Source organism: Epithele typhae (assembly GCF_022376455.1).
Source record: "Epithele typhae strain CBS 203.58 chromosome Unknown BXZ73scaffold_66, whole genome shotgun sequence".
NCBI lineage: Eukaryota > Fungi > Basidiomycota > Agaricomycetes > Polyporales > Epitheliaceae > Epithele > Epithele typhae.
Genome location: NW_025954257.1, coordinates 112,513 through 129,581, shown reverse-complemented (window position 1 = coordinate 129,581; position 17,069 = coordinate 112,513). Strand labels below are relative to the sequence as shown.

General features: G+C 58.9%; 4 protein-coding genes across 4 annotated transcripts; 2 read left to right on the top strand and 2 right to left on the bottom strand.

Annotated features, from left to right (window-relative positions):
- Positions 1-1,591: 1,591 nt before the first annotated feature.
- Positions 1,592-3,680, top strand: BXZ73DRAFT_92353 (uncharacterized protein; the record flags this gene model as incomplete). The annotated part of the gene is made up of 8 exons (XM_048026339.1): positions 1,592-1,723; positions 1,782-1,920; positions 1,981-2,080; positions 2,186-2,304; positions 2,361-2,466; positions 2,518-3,331; positions 3,444-3,581; positions 3,639-3,680. The coding sequence occupies 8 exons, from the start codon at positions 1,592-1,594 to the stop codon at positions 3,678-3,680; spliced, it is 1,590 nt and encodes a 529-aa protein (XP_047873667.1).
- A 3,856-nt stretch (positions 3,681-7,536) lies between these two features.
- Positions 7,537-9,562, top strand: BXZ73DRAFT_105495 (uncharacterized protein; the record flags this gene model as incomplete). The annotated part of the gene is made up of 17 exons (XM_048016279.1): positions 7,537-7,673; positions 7,722-7,800; positions 7,872-7,984; positions 8,048-8,075; positions 8,129-8,154; positions 8,204-8,229; positions 8,295-8,329; positions 8,383-8,407; positions 8,468-8,479; positions 8,546-8,610; positions 8,670-8,770; positions 8,824-8,886; positions 8,943-8,970; positions 9,028-9,085; positions 9,192-9,313; positions 9,385-9,453; positions 9,512-9,562. 17 exons carry the CDS (start codon positions 7,537-7,539, stop codon positions 9,560-9,562), a joined length of 1,038 nt encoding a protein of 345 aa, XP_047873666.1.
- A 998-nt stretch (positions 9,563-10,560) lies between these two features.
- Positions 10,561-11,572, bottom strand: BXZ73DRAFT_105494 (uncharacterized protein; the record flags this gene model as incomplete). The annotated part of the gene is made up of 5 exons (XM_048016278.1): positions 10,561-10,589; positions 10,650-10,763; positions 10,837-11,189; positions 11,240-11,432; positions 11,500-11,572. 5 exons carry the CDS (start codon positions 11,570-11,572, stop codon positions 10,561-10,563), a joined length of 762 nt encoding a protein of 253 aa, XP_047873665.1.
- A 1,003-nt stretch (positions 11,573-12,575) lies between these two features.
- On the bottom strand, positions 12,576-15,162 carry BXZ73DRAFT_53301 (HD-domain/PDEase-like protein; the record flags this gene model as incomplete). The annotated part of the gene is made up of 8 exons (XM_048020973.1): positions 12,576-12,761; positions 12,861-13,441; positions 13,496-13,697; positions 13,750-14,055; positions 14,115-14,404; positions 14,590-14,765; positions 14,841-14,909; positions 15,041-15,162. 8 exons carry the CDS (start codon positions 15,160-15,162, stop codon positions 12,576-12,578), a joined length of 1,932 nt encoding a protein of 643 aa, XP_047873664.1.
- Positions 15,163-17,069: the final 1,907 nt, after the last annotated feature.

The following is a 17,069-nucleotide window of genomic DNA, read 5'->3' as shown; positions in this document are numbered from 1 at the left end:
GGAAGACGAAAGCAACGCACGACCAGGTGCGGCTGTCGTGCTCGCCGCCGACCGACTCGCGCGTCGCGGTCGTCGCGCGTCGAGGCGCCGACGAGACGTCCGAGTCGTTCGTGGACATTCCCTACACATCTGCGCCCCCAGCCTGCGTCTACTAGAGCCTCGCGAGGTGGCCAGCTCCGCACTCGAGATCTGTACAGCGCCTAGAATGTCATCCCTTGGTGCGTTTCAGCGCAGCTGACTTCCCTGCCGAAGCTATACGAGGGCCACAAAGAGGCGTGCGGAGCCAGGATCGAGTCGTCTTTCGTACCCGCATGTGAGTGTTCAAACGTCCACGACTTCTCTGGCAGCTACGTGACGGCAGAGAACCAAGTGTAAATGCATAGCCGCGGGCTTAACTCGGCCTGGATGTGATATCTGGAAAGGGATTTGCTGTGGTGATTCGGGGAGCCGATTAACACCTCTGTGATCAATGTGAGCCACTATCAACAGAGCATTGGGACAACTCACAGTATATCATAAGGCACGCGCCGAGGATTCTTTGCGGAGAAGACCTGCTTTTCTATCTTCGTTTCCTCTCGGGATCGCACTGGTGGGCGAAGAGGTGGCGAGTCGCGTGCAGAGGGGAACCGTCCCGAGGGGGTGGGGAGCTGCTCTGAGGGCCGAGACACCGGCGAGGGAAATGGAGGCGAGGGCGAAGGAGAGCTCTATCCTCTCGGTGATGAGGTCGAGTGGGCGAGAAATTGTTTCGAGTATAGCGGCTGGTTATGACATTTTTTGTTTTGAAGCGACGTTCATGCTGGGTTCTGATCGCTGCTGGAGCGGCTTAGCAGCCTCTCGACTTCTCCTTTCTTGTAGATGTTCAGCAATCTCTTTGAGGAAGAAGGGATGGATTAGCTGGCAGAGCATGCAAGTACTACGTATATATCTGTAAACATCTCAATCAGAACGCGGAGGAAGCTACCTTCGGCATTCGCAAGGAGGTGAATGTAGCAGCCGCCATCGTGAGCTTATGTCTATCGGGCTCGCTTCGTAGGGCGGCGGCTCGTACTCGAATCAATAGAGGGTACCGAGCCGGGAGGGGGACGAGGGGACCCAGCACTTCCTTCGCGAAGCCTGCGGGCACACTGTATGCCACAGGGTTTCTGACAATTCAACGTTTCAACGATCGTATACCAGTTGATACATACATAGTTGAATCAGTATCGCTCAAAGAGAGTGGACGCGCGCACAGAAGATACACCTACCTCAATGCCCTCGAAGTTCTGAACGCCACCACTATGGGCATGCTTCTGTGCGTTCGCCATACTCCTGCGTGGCTGAAGGCGGTCTAGGTGACAGCATACCGCGAGCAACGACGGCGTGTGTGATGAGCAGAGCAAGAGCAGAGGCCAGAGGGTGGGAGTCGACCGCAGCGAGCCGTGCGCCCATGACGACATCGACACGGTTGCTCGCTTGCTCTCTCCCACCTCAGCCTTCTCCGCCCATCTCTATCTACACCGTCTCTCTCGCCTCTTTATCCCCACCATCGGTTTTGCGACTCCCCCCGTCAACACCGCCAGCCTTCGCCTCATCTCCCGGCACATCCGCACCCATGTCGATGGACGAGATCGTCCCCAATCTCTGGGTTGGGGATCTTCCGAGCGCGCTCGACGCAGAGAACCTCCGCGCGCACAATATCCGCAGCGTGCTCACTGCCATGCGTGGACGCGTCTCTATTCACGAGGTACGCCCTACTTGTACCTTCCCCCGCCCGAAGCCGGGTCCAACACGATGCAGTACAGACGTTCATACGCCACCAAATCAACATCGACGACACCGAGACGTCCGACATCCTCCAGTACTTCGTACCCGCTATCACGTTCATCCAAGCAGAGCTTGACAAGGGCTATGGAGTCCTCGTACACTGTCAAGCCGGCATGAGTGCGTCTGTTCAGCTCCTCGCACCCCACACAGCCGCTGATTTTTTGCCGCTCTGTGCAGGTCGCAGTGTTTCAATTGCTGCCGCATACATCATGGTTACGCAAGGCTTGGATTGTGAGAGCGCGTTAGAGCTGATCAGGAAAGCACGACCGGACGTACAGTGAGTCAACCTCCCGACCCTGGCAGTCAGTGTGCGGTACCGTCCGTACACGAGTCAGTGCGGCTGCGAGATCAAGGCTTATCATGCGTTTTATCCGTTATATAGGCCGAACGAGGGCTTCATGCGACAGCTGGAAATCTTTCATCAAGCGTCTTTCAAAGTCTCCAAGCACGACAAGGAGACGCGTCTCTTCTACCTGGAACGAGTTGTGAACGAGGTCATGAGTACGTTTACCGCCTTCCACGACCGCTGAGGGTCTCATTCCTCATGCCACGCGCAGACGGCGACGGAGACATTGAAACAGACATGTTCCCCAAGTTCCCTCAGAGCCCAACTGATTCCCCACACCCACAACCAAAGCGTAGGATACGATGCAAGATGTGCAGGTGAGTTGCTCTTCTCGAGACATCAATGAAGAAGTCCCCATTCCCTCCCAGACAAGAACTTGCTGCGCGAGAGCACATGCTCGACCACGGTCAAGTGGGCCCCCCTACCCCCGCCGTCCTCTCCGCTGCTCCTTCGCGCCGACCATCGATGAATGAACCCAAACCCTTGAGCCCATTGGCTTCTGGTGCCCCCGGACCACGCCGTGCTTCTCTCGGCGCGGGAATCAAGCCCAGCATGCATCATCCCATGGCACCATCCGGTTCCGGCATTTCTCGGAGACCCTCCCAGCACGAGCCACTCCCCCGCTCTCGCCTTGGCTCCATTACCGAGGGTCGCCCTGTAGTTTCGGCGTTGCTTGCCCTGGATAGCAGCTCTGCCCAGATAGGACAAGATGCCTCGGACGCCCTCTCTGAATCCGCTATTGACGAAGACTCGGACGACGATGAAGCTCTCAAGACGGACGAAATTGCAAACAGCCCCCAGAGCGCCACCCTCGTCGCTAGCCCCGCACCACTCACACCCGTGGCCGACCCTGAGACTATAGTGAAACCCCTTCCCCGCCGGTCTTCCGAGACTGCGACCAAGCCCCCACTGCGCACATCGCTCTCAGTCTCGAGCACATCCGTGCATCCGACGGACCTCGCCGCGCAACTCGCCGCACACCCCAAGCTCGCGGTACTCCGCCCAACGGGTCTATCCATGACTCCGATGAGCCCCAATATACCTACAGGAAGTCCATCTCCACCAAGGTCCGCCCAGCAGTGTCCAGACGCCATCACTGCTCTGAAGAACTCGAGTTACTTCACGCCCGTGAGCCCGCCTATCCTCGCGAACCCGAAATGTTCTGGATACTTTGTCGAGCCGGTGAGTTATCCGTCTCTTCTTCATCCCGTCCCCGATGCTTGCACGAGCCTCTCATAGAGGCAGGGGTGATGCGCCGAGTGAGGGCATTCGCTGACACCGTTACTCCGTGCAGATGAAGTGGATGGAGCCGTTCTTGGAACAGGGCAACATGGCGGGCAAGATCATGTGCCCCAACAAAAAGTGCGGTGTAAAGCTGGGAAACTACGATTGGGCCGGTGTGTGCTGCAGTTGCAAGGAATGGGTTGTTCCGGTAAGTTTTGTTCTGGTCTTGCTCTCGGCTGTCGCGAATTGAAGGGTATCGTCCCAGGGGTTTTGCATCCATCGCTCCAAGGTTGACGAGGTTGTATGACTGGCTGGGTATGAATTCACCCCCCTGGTTTTTTAATGTGATGGACGATTGTCCCACACTCGCCGCGCATATTCCAAATGGTCTGTATTGATACCTTATACCACTATATACGAACAAGTCCATGTAGCTTTATATCCTCCCTCAGTGGGTATACGCGGTGCTCACTTCTTTACTGATAAAGCAAACACCTGCTAGACGCCACTCTCTCCCATCTGTATGCAAGTTTACAAGTATCAGAGGAACTCCTCGTTCCAGGCGCATACTTTTCTCGTGTGGGCAGACTTACATAAGGAAGCGCCGCTCGTGACATGCGCGTGACCGCGTCGCGACGCGCATCGGAGATCCGGAAATGGGGCGCTCCGCCTCGGCGCTTGACGACAAGCTCTTTTCTCGACGACGACGATGCCCATAGCCAACCGACTTGCGATCGCTGACGCCGGAAACCGCTGGGAGGCGACACCCAGGGCTGGCTTCATCACCATCCAAACGCAGGCGTTCCTCCTCGTGCCGGAGCTGGAGAACGTCCGCTTCAATGCAGAGATGCGTCAGTCGCTTATGGCTGGCTGGCATACAGTTCGCTGACGCCTCATGTATGCCCAGTTCTCGACGTCAAAGATCTGTCGGACGAGGAGATGGCGGAGCGGAACGTCGTCTACATGGATTCTGCGGCAAACGGAACGATCAAGGGCGACGAGATGCCCGTCGCGCTCAAATACAACACAATGCTCCCTTCGCTCTTCAAGTTCAGCTACTTCGTCATGCCCGGGGACGGTACGTTTCGCCCTTCCGCTGCCCGTTGTGACGGGCACTGACTGCGTCGTGTAGTGCCCGAAGACCTCATCGAGCCTGTCATTTTTGCGCTGAAGATGTTCCTGCGCGTCATAGCGGAGACCCCGCAGCACCTCTTGGCCACTGTGGGTCACATCTCGCATGGACTGAGCCCGAAGGCATTCATTGAGAAGAAGAACGTCTACGTACGTTCTCAACGCGTCGCTCTGCGAGCCCCAAGCTTACCACATGCGTCATTGCAGTATCACGAACTGCGAAGCAAGCTCGTTGAGCATCTTATGTGGGTGATCCTCCGCATATAAGACCAGTGTAGCTGACGATTTGCATGAATAAGGAACCCCTTGATCGATCGCCCTGAGGAGGCGCTGCCACACATTAAGGAAGTCGTCGCGCGCGAGACGCAGCTCCATACGAAGCACAGAATCAAAGGGAAATCGTGGGAGATCAACCCGTGCGTCCGTTGGGAGTGTACTCTCTCAATTTCTTGTACGCTGATCGCTCGCTGCAGGCCTCCCTGGGTGTCGTACGGACGCATTCTCGTGCGCGCGGGCGAGTACGCCGAAGCGAAGCCCATCTGGGAGAATGTCCTCGCGGCCGTCGAACAGTCGGGGCACCCGAGCAGTACCGCCTTCCTCATCTCCGCGCATTTGAACTTGTCTTTCCTCCTGAAGAAGCTCGATATAGAGCAAGAGGAGCAAGCGAAGTCCGTCCAGCGCATGCATTGGTCCCCGGGAGATAGTCTGACGGTGCCGTGCAGCCACACCAAATGGGCGATCCAGTACCTCAAAAAGAACCCCATGACCTGAAGCGGTTCCATCTCGAGAGCTGCATCCTCCCTAAGGATGGCAGTCTCCACCCGGTGCTCGAAGGTCTAGGGGGTGTGTCATGGCTCCACGGAGTCGAGACGAAGCCAGAGTTCTCTTTCAAAGAGGATCATCGCGCGACCAAGGTGTGCCGGAAGTGCGGTATCCGTGATCATCAAAAAAAGCTCTCTCGCTGCGGTGGATGCCAGTACATCTACTATTGGTGGGTGTATGCGTCTTCTTGAGCGTCGACGTGGTTGCTGACGACTCTCAGCTCGACTGAGTGCCAAGCTGCGGACCGTGCCGAGCACAAGTGAGTATCCATCCAGCCTGTCCCTCGATCGTCCACTAACGTCCTCCTAGGATAATGTGCAGGTTCGTCTCGCCCTCCTCTCGCGACAGCCGTAGAAGATTCACTTCCGCGTTCACCCCCTAGGGAGTACGCACAAGAGCTCCAAACCCTCGAGCGCCTGCGCGCGCGCGACCCCGCCAAAGCGCTCCTACTCGAGCACTGGGTCGCCTGGAAGAACGCGGCCTGGTCCGAGGCGCGGGTCGCGAAGGGCCACGCCCTCGGCCTCCACCGCGACCTCTCCCGCGCGCGCACGCACATGATCGTGCAGCGGCTCGCGCACGCCCCCGCGGCGACCGACCCGCGGTACCGGTTCCGGACGACCGACGTCGGCGTGTTCCGGATCGCGGACCTCGCGCCCGCGCTCGAGCGCATCATGGACGTGCCCCCGGGCCAGAGCGGGGTGGAGTGGGTGCACGAGCAGATGGCGCAGATCGACGAGCAGGTGAGGGGGGTGCCGGACACGTATTCCATCGCGTGCATCTCGTTCTACGAGGGCGGGCAGGAGTGGTTCCTCGTCGGTGCGTCGCGGTGGTGTTTCTCGTGGTTTGCAGGCGGAGTGCTGACGTGAGGGGGTGGTGCAGAGACGGTCACGAAGAAGGAGGTGATGGTCGACAACCCTCAGCGCTGGCGCAAGATCATCGGGCGCAAGAAGCCGGTCAACAGGATATTGTCTTGGGAGGGAGTCAGGCACGCGGATGACGACCCCGACGCAACGGCGTAAATGGCCACTGGGGCGATGAGAGTTGCTTCATCAGTATGCTGCGTTAAGGCTAAATAGCTCTATAATCCGAGTGCGAGAACAGTGGTGTAGTATCTCATTGGTCATTCCACGCGCGCACCTCGACGCCGCACACGGGTGTCCGCTCGATGCCATGAACGAAGCCGAGGAACACGGGCCTGAGGTCGTCGACGACGGTACGCGTGAGCGGAAGAACGGAGGCGTCGGCAACGAGCGTGTGCGAGGAGAAGTCGAAGCGGATGCCGAGGACGGTGTCGAGATCGCCGCGGAGGGAGAAGACGCGGGAGGGAGCGCGGAGGAGGCCGACGAGGGCGTGGGTTTTGGCGTATCGGTTTGCGCGTCCGTGGATGGAGAAGGTGCTGCGGACATGGTTGTAGATTGAGCCAGTCGAGGGGAGGATTGCCGCCCACGCGCGCTTCTCCACTGCTGGCGGCTATCACGGATGGCGGAGATTGTGGCCCCACGTCCCCTCTGCCTTCTCTCTCATCTGTACATCTCGGTGCGTTCGCGAACTTGGGCTCAGAAGACTCCGTGTATGCGCGAAGGTGCGAGAAAACACGTGTGCTCCTGACGCGAAAGCTTCAGTCTAGTCACCATTTCGAGAAGCTCACCAAACCGGTACTGGCCACAAGACGATCCACAAGACGCGCCTCGGGGTGGTGCACATTCCTGGAAGGTGTCCCGGCGACAATCTCGACCACGAACCCGATGGGACTGTATGACAGTGGCGGATGCAATCTTCCTCAAGCCAAGTTGAAACGGGCAAGGTGATCCGTTCATGGCCGCTTTCTTATCCAAAGTCGCTCAACTATGTCTTCCATACTGGTTTAGTAGCGCTTCAGCTGTCCCGCATGTGGTCTCGGCCAAGTCTGTGCCGCTCTGCCAGCCGCACTGACTCCTCACGGCCTCAGCCACGCCCGGTGCCACTCAGACGCGTGCAGGGACCTCCGGTTCTTCTTGTCGCGCCACACGTCTCTGCCTCCCCCGTTCAAAAAGCGACCGCTCGCGCACGCTCCCTTCACACGATTGTCGGCGCGGGAGCAGAGCATGTCGCTCGCTATATACACATGCGCTTCTCCTGGTCTCGTGCGCGCCGCCCCGTCGCTCGCTGAAACCCCGTCCCGCCTTCCGGTTAACCTCGGGCTTCCCCCTCTCCCCCGTACGGTGTGCACCATGAACTCTTCCGCGAACGCCACCACTCCAACAAACGGCACAAGCGACGGCGTCGATCCCATGCTCGCGCTCCTTGCCTCACTCACTCCTGCAGACATCATCGGAGGACTTTTTGTCGAGATATTCGTCGCATGCATGTAAGCTCATCAGTGCCCTCATGAAACATGGCTCACGCGCCGCTCAAGACTGTACGGTCTCACTACCCTGCAGACCTTCATTTACTTCCAAACTTACCCGAATGATAAGAAGATGCTCAAATGGATGGTGGGTACCTCCACTGCGTTCTTCTTGCGTGTGCACTTCGCACTCGGATGCTGAAGCGCCATTGGCTACAGGTGGGCTTGGTCTGGCTCCTCGAGTCTGTGCACACCGTGTTCTGCATTCAGTTCATGTATTCGTACCTCATCGACGGCTTCGCGAACCCCCTTGTTTTTCTCGTGATAGAAAAGTGAGTACCCACAAGCACCGTCGATCCCCTTGCCTGAGGACCCTCTCTTTCTCCCCGTTCTAGAGGTGTCGGGGTCACCATTGCAATGAGCGTACGTGTACATTTCTATCGTGTTTTCTGCCCAGTTTGATTTACCCCAACAAGTCTTCCGTCGCTCTTATTGTACAAGGGTACGTCGTTGCGGCTTGATCATGGTAGCGGTGCTCATAGTGTCTCTAGATACTACACATGGAGGGTGTATATTAGTAAGTCGCTCATCCCGACACAAGTCTTACATTGACAGTGACAGTGACATGACGTTTCGTTTCAGTGAGTGGCAGGAAATTCATCTGGGCAATCATCATCGTAAGTATTCTGGGACAGAGCAGAGTGCTCTCAATCACCGACTCAGCTTTTAGGGCTTCTTCGTCTTGACAAGAATTGGTGTGTACAAATACGCGTTGGGTTTACAACAGAGAGCTGATATACTCCCTCCTGTGCTAGGTTTTGGTACTGGTGAGCCGCCATTTGAGACTAGCCCAAGGTCGCTGTGCCGAGTGCGCTGACCCCTATTTTCTACAGCGTGTACCATTCTGATATACAAATACCCTAACTGGTTTGTCATCCGTAGCCTGAATGTCGTACTTGTGCGTCTTTTGAAGAAACGCTGGAGTCGCGTAAATATGCACTGACAACTCTAACTCAGGCATGTGTGAGCGGCGCGCTCGGATCGGCGGCTCTGGTAGATCTGCTGGTCGCACTGAGCTTGACCTACTTCCTCAAGCGGCGCACTGACAAACACTACAAGTAAGCCCATTTCTGCAGCATCTAAGCGCGCACGAGGCTCATACCGGGCCCAGAGCATCGCAGAGCATAGTGAACAAGATTCTCATGTTCACCCTCAATACCGGCGCCATTACTGGGTTAGTGTTCTGTCACTCCAACAATAGACCGGAGCTTCATTAAGACCTTCTTCTAGCACGGCGTCGCTCATCTGCGTGATCCTCGTAAGCCCGCCCTTCTTCCCCGAGCCTCCCTAAAGCCTCACGTTTCACTCATGGCAGTTTAGCACGAACAAGACGAGCCTTGTCTTCCTCGGGCTCGTCGAGATCGAGACCAAGCGTGCGTCTCCTTCTCCTGTTCTTCCGCTTTCCCGCCACACACTTCCCTTCGATATCCGGTCTTCCCGTCATACCACTCGCGCTAATCTTTTCCGGTGCGGACGCAGTGTACGCGAACTCCCTCCTGGGGTCGCTCAACGCCCGCCTCCACATCCGCGAGCGCTCGCGGTCCCATCCGCTGTACTCGAGTTCGACAGGCTCAACGAGCGCGAACCCCAAGAGCCCTGTGGTCCGTCTCTCACCCGTTCGTCTCTCCGTCTGTTCTGTACTGATCCAGTCCTCTTTTTCTCGTCTGCGAAGGTCGAAATCCTGCGCACGACCGCGACGGAGGTGGAGCACGACTTCGCGCTCCACATGCCGAAGCACGAGGTCCGTCTCCGACGCTCGCCATCTCCGTCTCGTTCTCGCTGACCGCGCCTCCGTCCAGAACTCGTACGAACTCGAAAGCATGAAGACGAAGCCGGGAGAGCTCGCCTGACCTTGTGTCACGCACCGCCGTTCTACATTCGCGCCCGTCGGTGTTCTGTACTAGATCGCGCGCAGATACGCGGTTTTGGGGGTCGACCTTCGTCCCGCGGGGTCCGTGGTCACACCGCGAAAGCCGCGGTCGCCCGCGCCTGCTTCCGACCGCTCTCCGAAGAACACACGGAACCGCCCTGCACCAAAAGCGCTCGCGCGGCTGCCCCATTCCCCGCCCTCCCCATCGCGTATCGCGTATCGCTCGCGCGGGGGTCACGGCGCGCCGCCAAAAATGCACGTGCGTCACCTGGGACACCTGAGACACCCTGACACGCTGCGCGATGAGCCCCGGGGTCTGCGCAACAATGTGGGATGAGAGCTGCAAGTTCCGCGCGCGCGCGTTTCGTCCACCGTACGCGCGGACGCTTTGGAGGCAGGATAGCACGGGCGAGGTGCGGCCAGAAGCTGTGCGCGCCTAGAGGCATCGAAGCGGAGGCGGTGGATAAAGACGCATCTGGCGTCCACGTCCCGGGTGGCGTCGGCGGCGCGGAGGTCGAAAGCGCGAGATGGTGAGCTGGCGAGAATCTTCAATTATGTGGGGGTCGGTGGGCGCTCGCGGAGGGAAGGGGGGCGGACATGGGCAGGCGAGAGGGAACGGGCAGGTGTGCGCCCCGCCCCCCCGCCCGGCCCCCCCCCCGCCCGGCCGCCGCGCGCGCCGGCCGTCCGGCCGTCCGCAGGGAAGGGGGCGGGCAGCAGGCAGAAACGGAGTTGACGTCGAGACAAAACGGACCGGACCCATGTTGAGCTGAAGTGAGAGTTGAGACTCCGTGCGATGGGAGCACGACAACATGGACGAAGAAAGTAATGTCAAGGACCCAGTCGCTCTACAAAGAAGAGCTGAGACGGTGGTGATACGGGTTGCGCCGGCGACCCATGGGAGGGCGAGTGCCGCCTTGAGCCAGCGACTCGTGCACGGGCTCAGGCCCCCCACAACGCCCGGCGCGGGGAGGACAGGCCCTACCCTATGACACACGAAATCACCGCACCTGCGAACCAACACCTCAGCGTGACGGTCCCAAAGCTCCAGAAACATCACAAGCGCTCACCGTACGGAACGAACACGCTCTCCACCTCCCTCCTCGCGCCCGACGGGAGCACGGCCGTCCCGCACGCCTTGTGTCGCCGCGTGCACGCCGCGTAGTCCCCACCTTTCTCCGCTCCTTCGACAAGGGCGAACAGCGCCCTTCTCGACAGCGCCGCGAGCTCCTCTTCCGACACCGCGTCCGCTCCCACCGGACGAGCGCCCCGCGGCCAGCTCAGCCCAGCGCCCTCTCCGGGAGTTCTCCACGATCTGCAGCACGCGCGTCGCGCCGTCGGGATCCGGCCCTGCCCGCTCGGCTTCCAACGCGAGGGGGGACTGCAGGTCCAACTTCACTGCCGCACCGAACGCCGAGGTCCCGCAGCGATCGCCGCCGCGCGTCCAGAGGTCCTCGACGGTGTGCACGAAGCACAGCAGGACGCCCTCGGCCGCGCAGTTGACGACGAGGTCGACCACCGCGTAGCGCTCACCCGGGGTGGTTGGGCTCGTGTCCTCCGGTCCGCCGATCTCGACGCCAGCTAGCCGCGCGAAGTCGCGACAGCGCATCCTGAGCACCTTCAGTCGACACTCTAGAAAGAACGAAGGGGGGACACTCACCGGATCACGGTTCCGTACAAGGTCTCCTTCCGCACCGCGGTGGCAAGCTCGGAATGGGCGAAGGGGCGATCCTGGGGGTGCACGTAGTCGAGGAGGGACGTGCTCACGAGCCCACCGGCGTGCCCCCCAACGCGCGCGAAGTACTCAGGATCGACGTGCAGGAAAGTGAAGTCAGTGGAGAGGAGAGACCAAACTGCGGGACGAAGGTAGTGGTCAGGTCGTAATTGAACATATCAAGACGTGCAAAGACGTCAACGTACAGCAGGGCACAAGCTTGCGCGCACACGACGTCGCCGCAGCCGCCGCGTCTCCGTCTGTGCAAGGTCTCGCCATGGCCACGAAACCGTGCAAAGGTAGGGGCAGGCAGAGACAGAGACAAGTGGTTCATATACCCTCCGAACCGCGCGCGCCTCAACTTGGCCGTGACGTGTAGTCTTTGTGAAGCTTCCAAGCTAGGACTCGCCTCGAGGACCTGGACGCGGCGCCCGCTTCCCAGGCACCCACATATCCTCGCCCCGCCCGCATACCTTCTCAACCACGCAGCCAACACGCGCACCCCGCAGAGCAGGGAGAAGCGGGCAGGCGGGGGCCACGAGGCAGAGGCGTCCCCTGAGGCTGCAGACGAGAAGACGTCATCTCGATGAGGCCCAGGCTCTGGGAAGCTAGAAGAGATCGCACATCCAAGGAGACTACATAGCAGGATATGTCTGGGCGCCAGTGGCGGCGGTCTTGTTATGTACCTATCAAGACAGGAGTCGAGCGGGCGAGGCGACATGGCAGAGGACCTTTTGCACGTACGGACTGTATATACAAAAAAGCGGAACGACAAGAGCGACATGGAGGGTGACAGACACGGGAAACAAGCTACTGCGAGTGCTACTGCTACAGGCGTGAACGGGCGATGACGTGGGGTATCGCTACGGCGAATGGTAAAGCGAGAACGTACGATCACTGTGTGAGGGGTGAGGAATAGATTAGTATCGGGGCAAGGGAAAGTGCGAGTGGGGGGAGGAGGTGATGGATGGGGTGGGGTAGCGCGGGACGGGGTCGATCCGGGGAAAGGCCTGGAGACAAAAGACACGCGAACAAGCCCTACCGTGCGAATGCCGAAGGTGGAGAAAAAACCATGAGAAGAAAGCGATGCAGTGGAGATATATATATATATGCGCAACCAGGGGTGTGCAAGGGCGAAGACCGGCGACAGCAGAGGGGTAGAGGGACAACACGACGACAAAGTCCGGATACATACACGGCTTGCACATGATATAGAGGAGCGTCACGCCCCAAGGCCCCATCCGCGCTCGCGACGAATCGCGACGGACGCGGTAACATGGTGTTAAGACGACGCGGAGACTAGCGCAGCCTTGAGGAGCATCGGGCGGGCCGCACTAGAGCCAACGGGTGCGCTCGATTCCGCGGGCGTGAGGGGGCTGGGAGCCACCGAGCTGGGGGTCATCGAGCCTGTGCTCGGGGATCCTGGGCCGGTGCCGCCAGGGCTGGTGGGGCTCCCGCTGGAATCGCTCTTCGCGTCTGCCCCTTTGTCGGGGAACATGGACCCAGTCGGCGAGGGAGTCGTGCCGTTGCTGCTAGCTGTGAGGGCGATGCGCAGTGAGGAAGGGACCGGGGGCGTGCTCGACATCGACGTCGGTGGCGGATTCCACGAGGTGCGATGGAAGGACTTCTTCTTGCGCACGCCGGCCTTGTAAGCGGCACGTATGGACGCGGTCGCGTCGCTCGACAACGAGGAGCTGGCACTTTCGGACATGGACGCGACCATGGACAGCACGCTGGGCGCGCGAGATTGTGTGGGGGGAGGGGAAGGCGACACGAGTTCGAGATGAGGTGGGTGGGAACCAAGCGCTGGGGATTCGGGGTTGAGAACGGGGGAGAAGGTCGGTGAGGGCAGGCTAGACTCGCAGCTCTCATAATTACTGTGCTCAGAAGACGAAGGTGACGTGTTGGGACGTAGGCTGGGGTCACGGAAGGAGTGGTGGTCGAAGGGAGTGCAGGGCTCTTCCATGCGGAAGGACTCCGGCAAAGCAGGTTGGAAGACGGTGCGGAAGTCGTCGGGTGTTTGGGAAGGCCATGCCATGGGTGTGTCGGGAGACTTGGGGGAGACCTCGGCGGCCGACTCGAATTCATCTATAACCTGTTGCCATAGAACCAAGTTATCTCGCGTGAGGCCGGCAAACTGCTCCATCGCTAAGCAGAAGGCAGTGAGAAGCGTTTCTCAGACAAATATGAGAACACACTCACAAGGGAGATGTCGGCCAACGAGGTCAAATAAAGGGCGCACGAAGGTTGTGCTGAACCAAATCTGCCCCTTGGCTTCGCCTTGAGGAGTCTCCGACGGCTTCACAGATTGCGGAAGGTGCAGATGCTTCTCGAAGACGCGCTGGGTGCACCATTCGGACTCTAACGCTGCTGCCCAAGCTTTTGAAACGGCGTAAGGCCGACACTATGGTCCTCGTGAGCATATCTTCATTCCCACAAGCTCCGTGCCCACTCACCGGGTTGCTGATATCCGCACACTTGATGAGGGCCTGGCAAAGTAGGAGGCGCTTCTCGAGATCAGGGATGTGGTCACCGGATTCAATGAGCTGCTCAAACTTCTTCATAAAGTCCAGATGAACGCCCATGTCCGTCACGAGAACGGTCCCTAGAAGGAGCTGCCGGAAGGAGTGCCCTGCGTCCTGACGATCCAGGAGAATGCCAAGGTTATGCCATCGCAAGCTCTTTGTGATGATGTTGTAATGCATCCACTCGAGGACCGACTTGTCATCGTATACGAATGATAGTGGTGTCTTGGCGTTTCGCTGGGAAAGGGTGCGAGTGCGCTGTTAGCGGGGTCGAATGGGAAGAGAAATGAACGTACCATGAAGTCATTATTGAGACCCGGGTGCCCTACGTCGTGACCCACGGCAACGATGTAGAGGGTGAATATGTCAGAGTCCGTGAGACATGCTGCATGGGGGTCGCAGCGCGAAAGATCTCGTGTCCAGGTTCGATTGTGTTCACGAAGGATCGTGACCGGAGGTACGAGGCCTGCTGAACATAGGAAGAAATAGATCGCTTGCAGAACGTCGAGAGCGTGGTCGTAATTATGATACGAGTTTCTCGGACGATATAGTTGACGGAGGTGTTGGAGGAAGGTCGCCAATTGACCTGTGCGGTCAAGATTAGCATTCGAGCTTCTCACAAGGGCCATGTGACTGGAGTGCGAGTGCATGAAGTATATGCGCATGGAATCAAAGGGGCGACATTGTCTCAGAACATTGCCCATGCTCACCCTCGCCGCGTGGCCGAGCGTGGACGGATACGAAACGGGGAATGATAAGACAAGAACTCACTGAGTGGGGCGCCGGCAGTATCCTCCATGTTTTCTATGCAATAGAGCGCTTCAAACAAGATATATGAACAGGTCACCATCTCCTCAGGTGGGAGTTTTCGAGGTTCAAAATGCCAGGAGCTGAGAGACTCTATGAGACGCTCGCGCACTTCAGGTCGCATGTCCATGAGCGGTGGTCTGCCAATCGCGAGGGCGAGGGCGCGTAGGCGGTTAGAGCGTTGCCTTGCAGGCGAAAAGGTGCAAGCCACGTACTCGGGCTCGAAGTCTTGGCTCATGATAACCTCGGTGTGCATGCGGACGTCGGTCAGATGTTCTGCGTATCTGTGGGGGCAGACGCAGGCGCGTGGCGTGCGCGGAAACGGGCGCGAACGGGTGGTCAGCGTCGGGACCAGTCACGTAACACGAGACGCGGGATTAGGGAAGGGGTGGGGAGGATGGGGGAGGGAACGAACCTGGGCTCGCCGCAGTCTTCCTCCTCAAAACCGACCCAGCCTTGGCCGCACCCCTCTTCTGTTAGTGCGCGCGCGAGACCGCCGACGTCAACACTCCTCCTGCGCCCCATGTTGTCCTGCATTGGAGAGTATTGGTGCTGATCGGGGACGTCGAATTGGAGAGGTGAGAGACTGTCTGGCCTGTCGCTGTCGCGGCAGACGTGTGGGAGGCGAAGAGGGGGGAATGGGAATGAGAGTGGGGAAATCGGACAAGATGAAGCGTAAAAGGCGGCTGGTATAGTGGGGTGGAAAGAGGAGGGGCTTGAGGAGAGGACGAGCTGGGGGCCGTTGGAGGGCGAGGAGAGCGTGCGAGTTTGACAGACGGTGCGATCCGCCCCACGTGGACCGGCGCTCCGCCCTATGCCCAATCAGGCCGTCCTCCGCCTTCGCGTGCCGCCCACACGAGCCTCCCCGTCCTCAGATCTTCCCTTCTCAGTCAATCGCTCGCGCCCATTTCGCTCACCCACTCTGCACGTTCAGCTAAAAGCACCGGCTGCTCCCTCTGCCATTAACTCATCCGTCTTACCCGGCCGGAGACCTGTCCGCTGTCCGCGATCGTGCTCGATGATCGTGAACGTTGTGCAATGCTCTGCCGCCGGTCCGAATCCCCCTAAGGCGCCCGCCCCTCGATGGCTGGGCCCATGGCCCGATCCGGCTACCGTCTAGATAGCCTAGTCTCCACGCACCACTCACTCTCGCAACACATTCAACTCTGACCGCTGCTAGCCCCACCCTCGTCATCCACGCGTACATCCTCCACTTGCCATGCCTCATCAGCTACGTCGCCTGACAGCAGTGATTCATGCCGAGGACCGGAGACCATTAATCGACCCCAAGTCGTCTCTCCTATCCAGCCTGGCGAGAAACATGACAGGAGGCCGGATCCTCTCAAGCGCGACGGTCAGTCAACAGTCCCAGCACGTGGCAGCATCCGTTATCTGGTATTCACGTGAATTCCGTCCAATACAAGCCCCGGCTTCCCCACAGATACTGTGTTTCGGCAGGCCAGATCAGCAGCCGTCAAACCCAAGCCAATCTACACAGTAAAGGCAATCGGGCCATGTCATTTCATCATAGTCAGCTCTTAGAGATCGAGGTTTCCACCGCTGACACTTTAGATTTGTCGAATACGATCAAACAAGCTTGTAACCAGGGGCTCTCAGGTGCCTCAACACAGCAATCGGCGCTAACCAACAGTGAATCACTTTTCCGTCTGCTTTTTTAATTATACGCGTCGGGTCGCTCATATGAGCCGGGCTCAGGATCACCACACGAGCGTCGCCGAATTGCGCAAGGATCCTAACTGTCTCCCTGGGTCCTATCCGCGGCTCCGTGAGGCCCGCCGGGCCCCGGCCCCGACATAGTCTCCCCTAGAGAGAGTCCAGACCAGACCTCAGGCATAGGACCGAAAGCACGAATGAGCCAATAGCATTCTGTGCCTTCTTTTCGCTCTCTATTGCCGCTCCGTGCCGTACCCGCGCACCCCTGTAGGCGGTAGCGGGGTGCGGTACAGAGCGGCTGGGGACGAGACCATCGCTCTCGCGCACGCGCGGTCAAACAGGAGGGTCTAGATCAATCAAAAACGGATCAGTACTCAGCAAAATGGTTCTCGTCCTCGTACGTGGAAGGTCGGCCTAGGGGAGACTTGTCGCGATCTGAGCAGCGCAGTAGCGCGTAAGCCTCAGTCGGTTCGCAGAGAAGACAACTGAGGGAACAGGGAGAACGTCGCGCCAGCTCATGCGCCGCGCGACTTGTCACGTGATGAATCTCACGCCGTAAGGACGGAGACGAGGCTCGTACTATCTACAGTCTACTCGTGACAAGACTGAGTTCCCATTAGGCCGCCAGTTGAGTGAGTCGGCACTCGCCGCCCGCCCGCCCGCCCCCACGCCGCGGCCGCGCAAGTTCCCGTCCTCAATTGTGTAAAATCCGTACATTTCTGTTGCATTTCTGTGCATAATACATCACTGGCATAAAATAACGAGTGTCC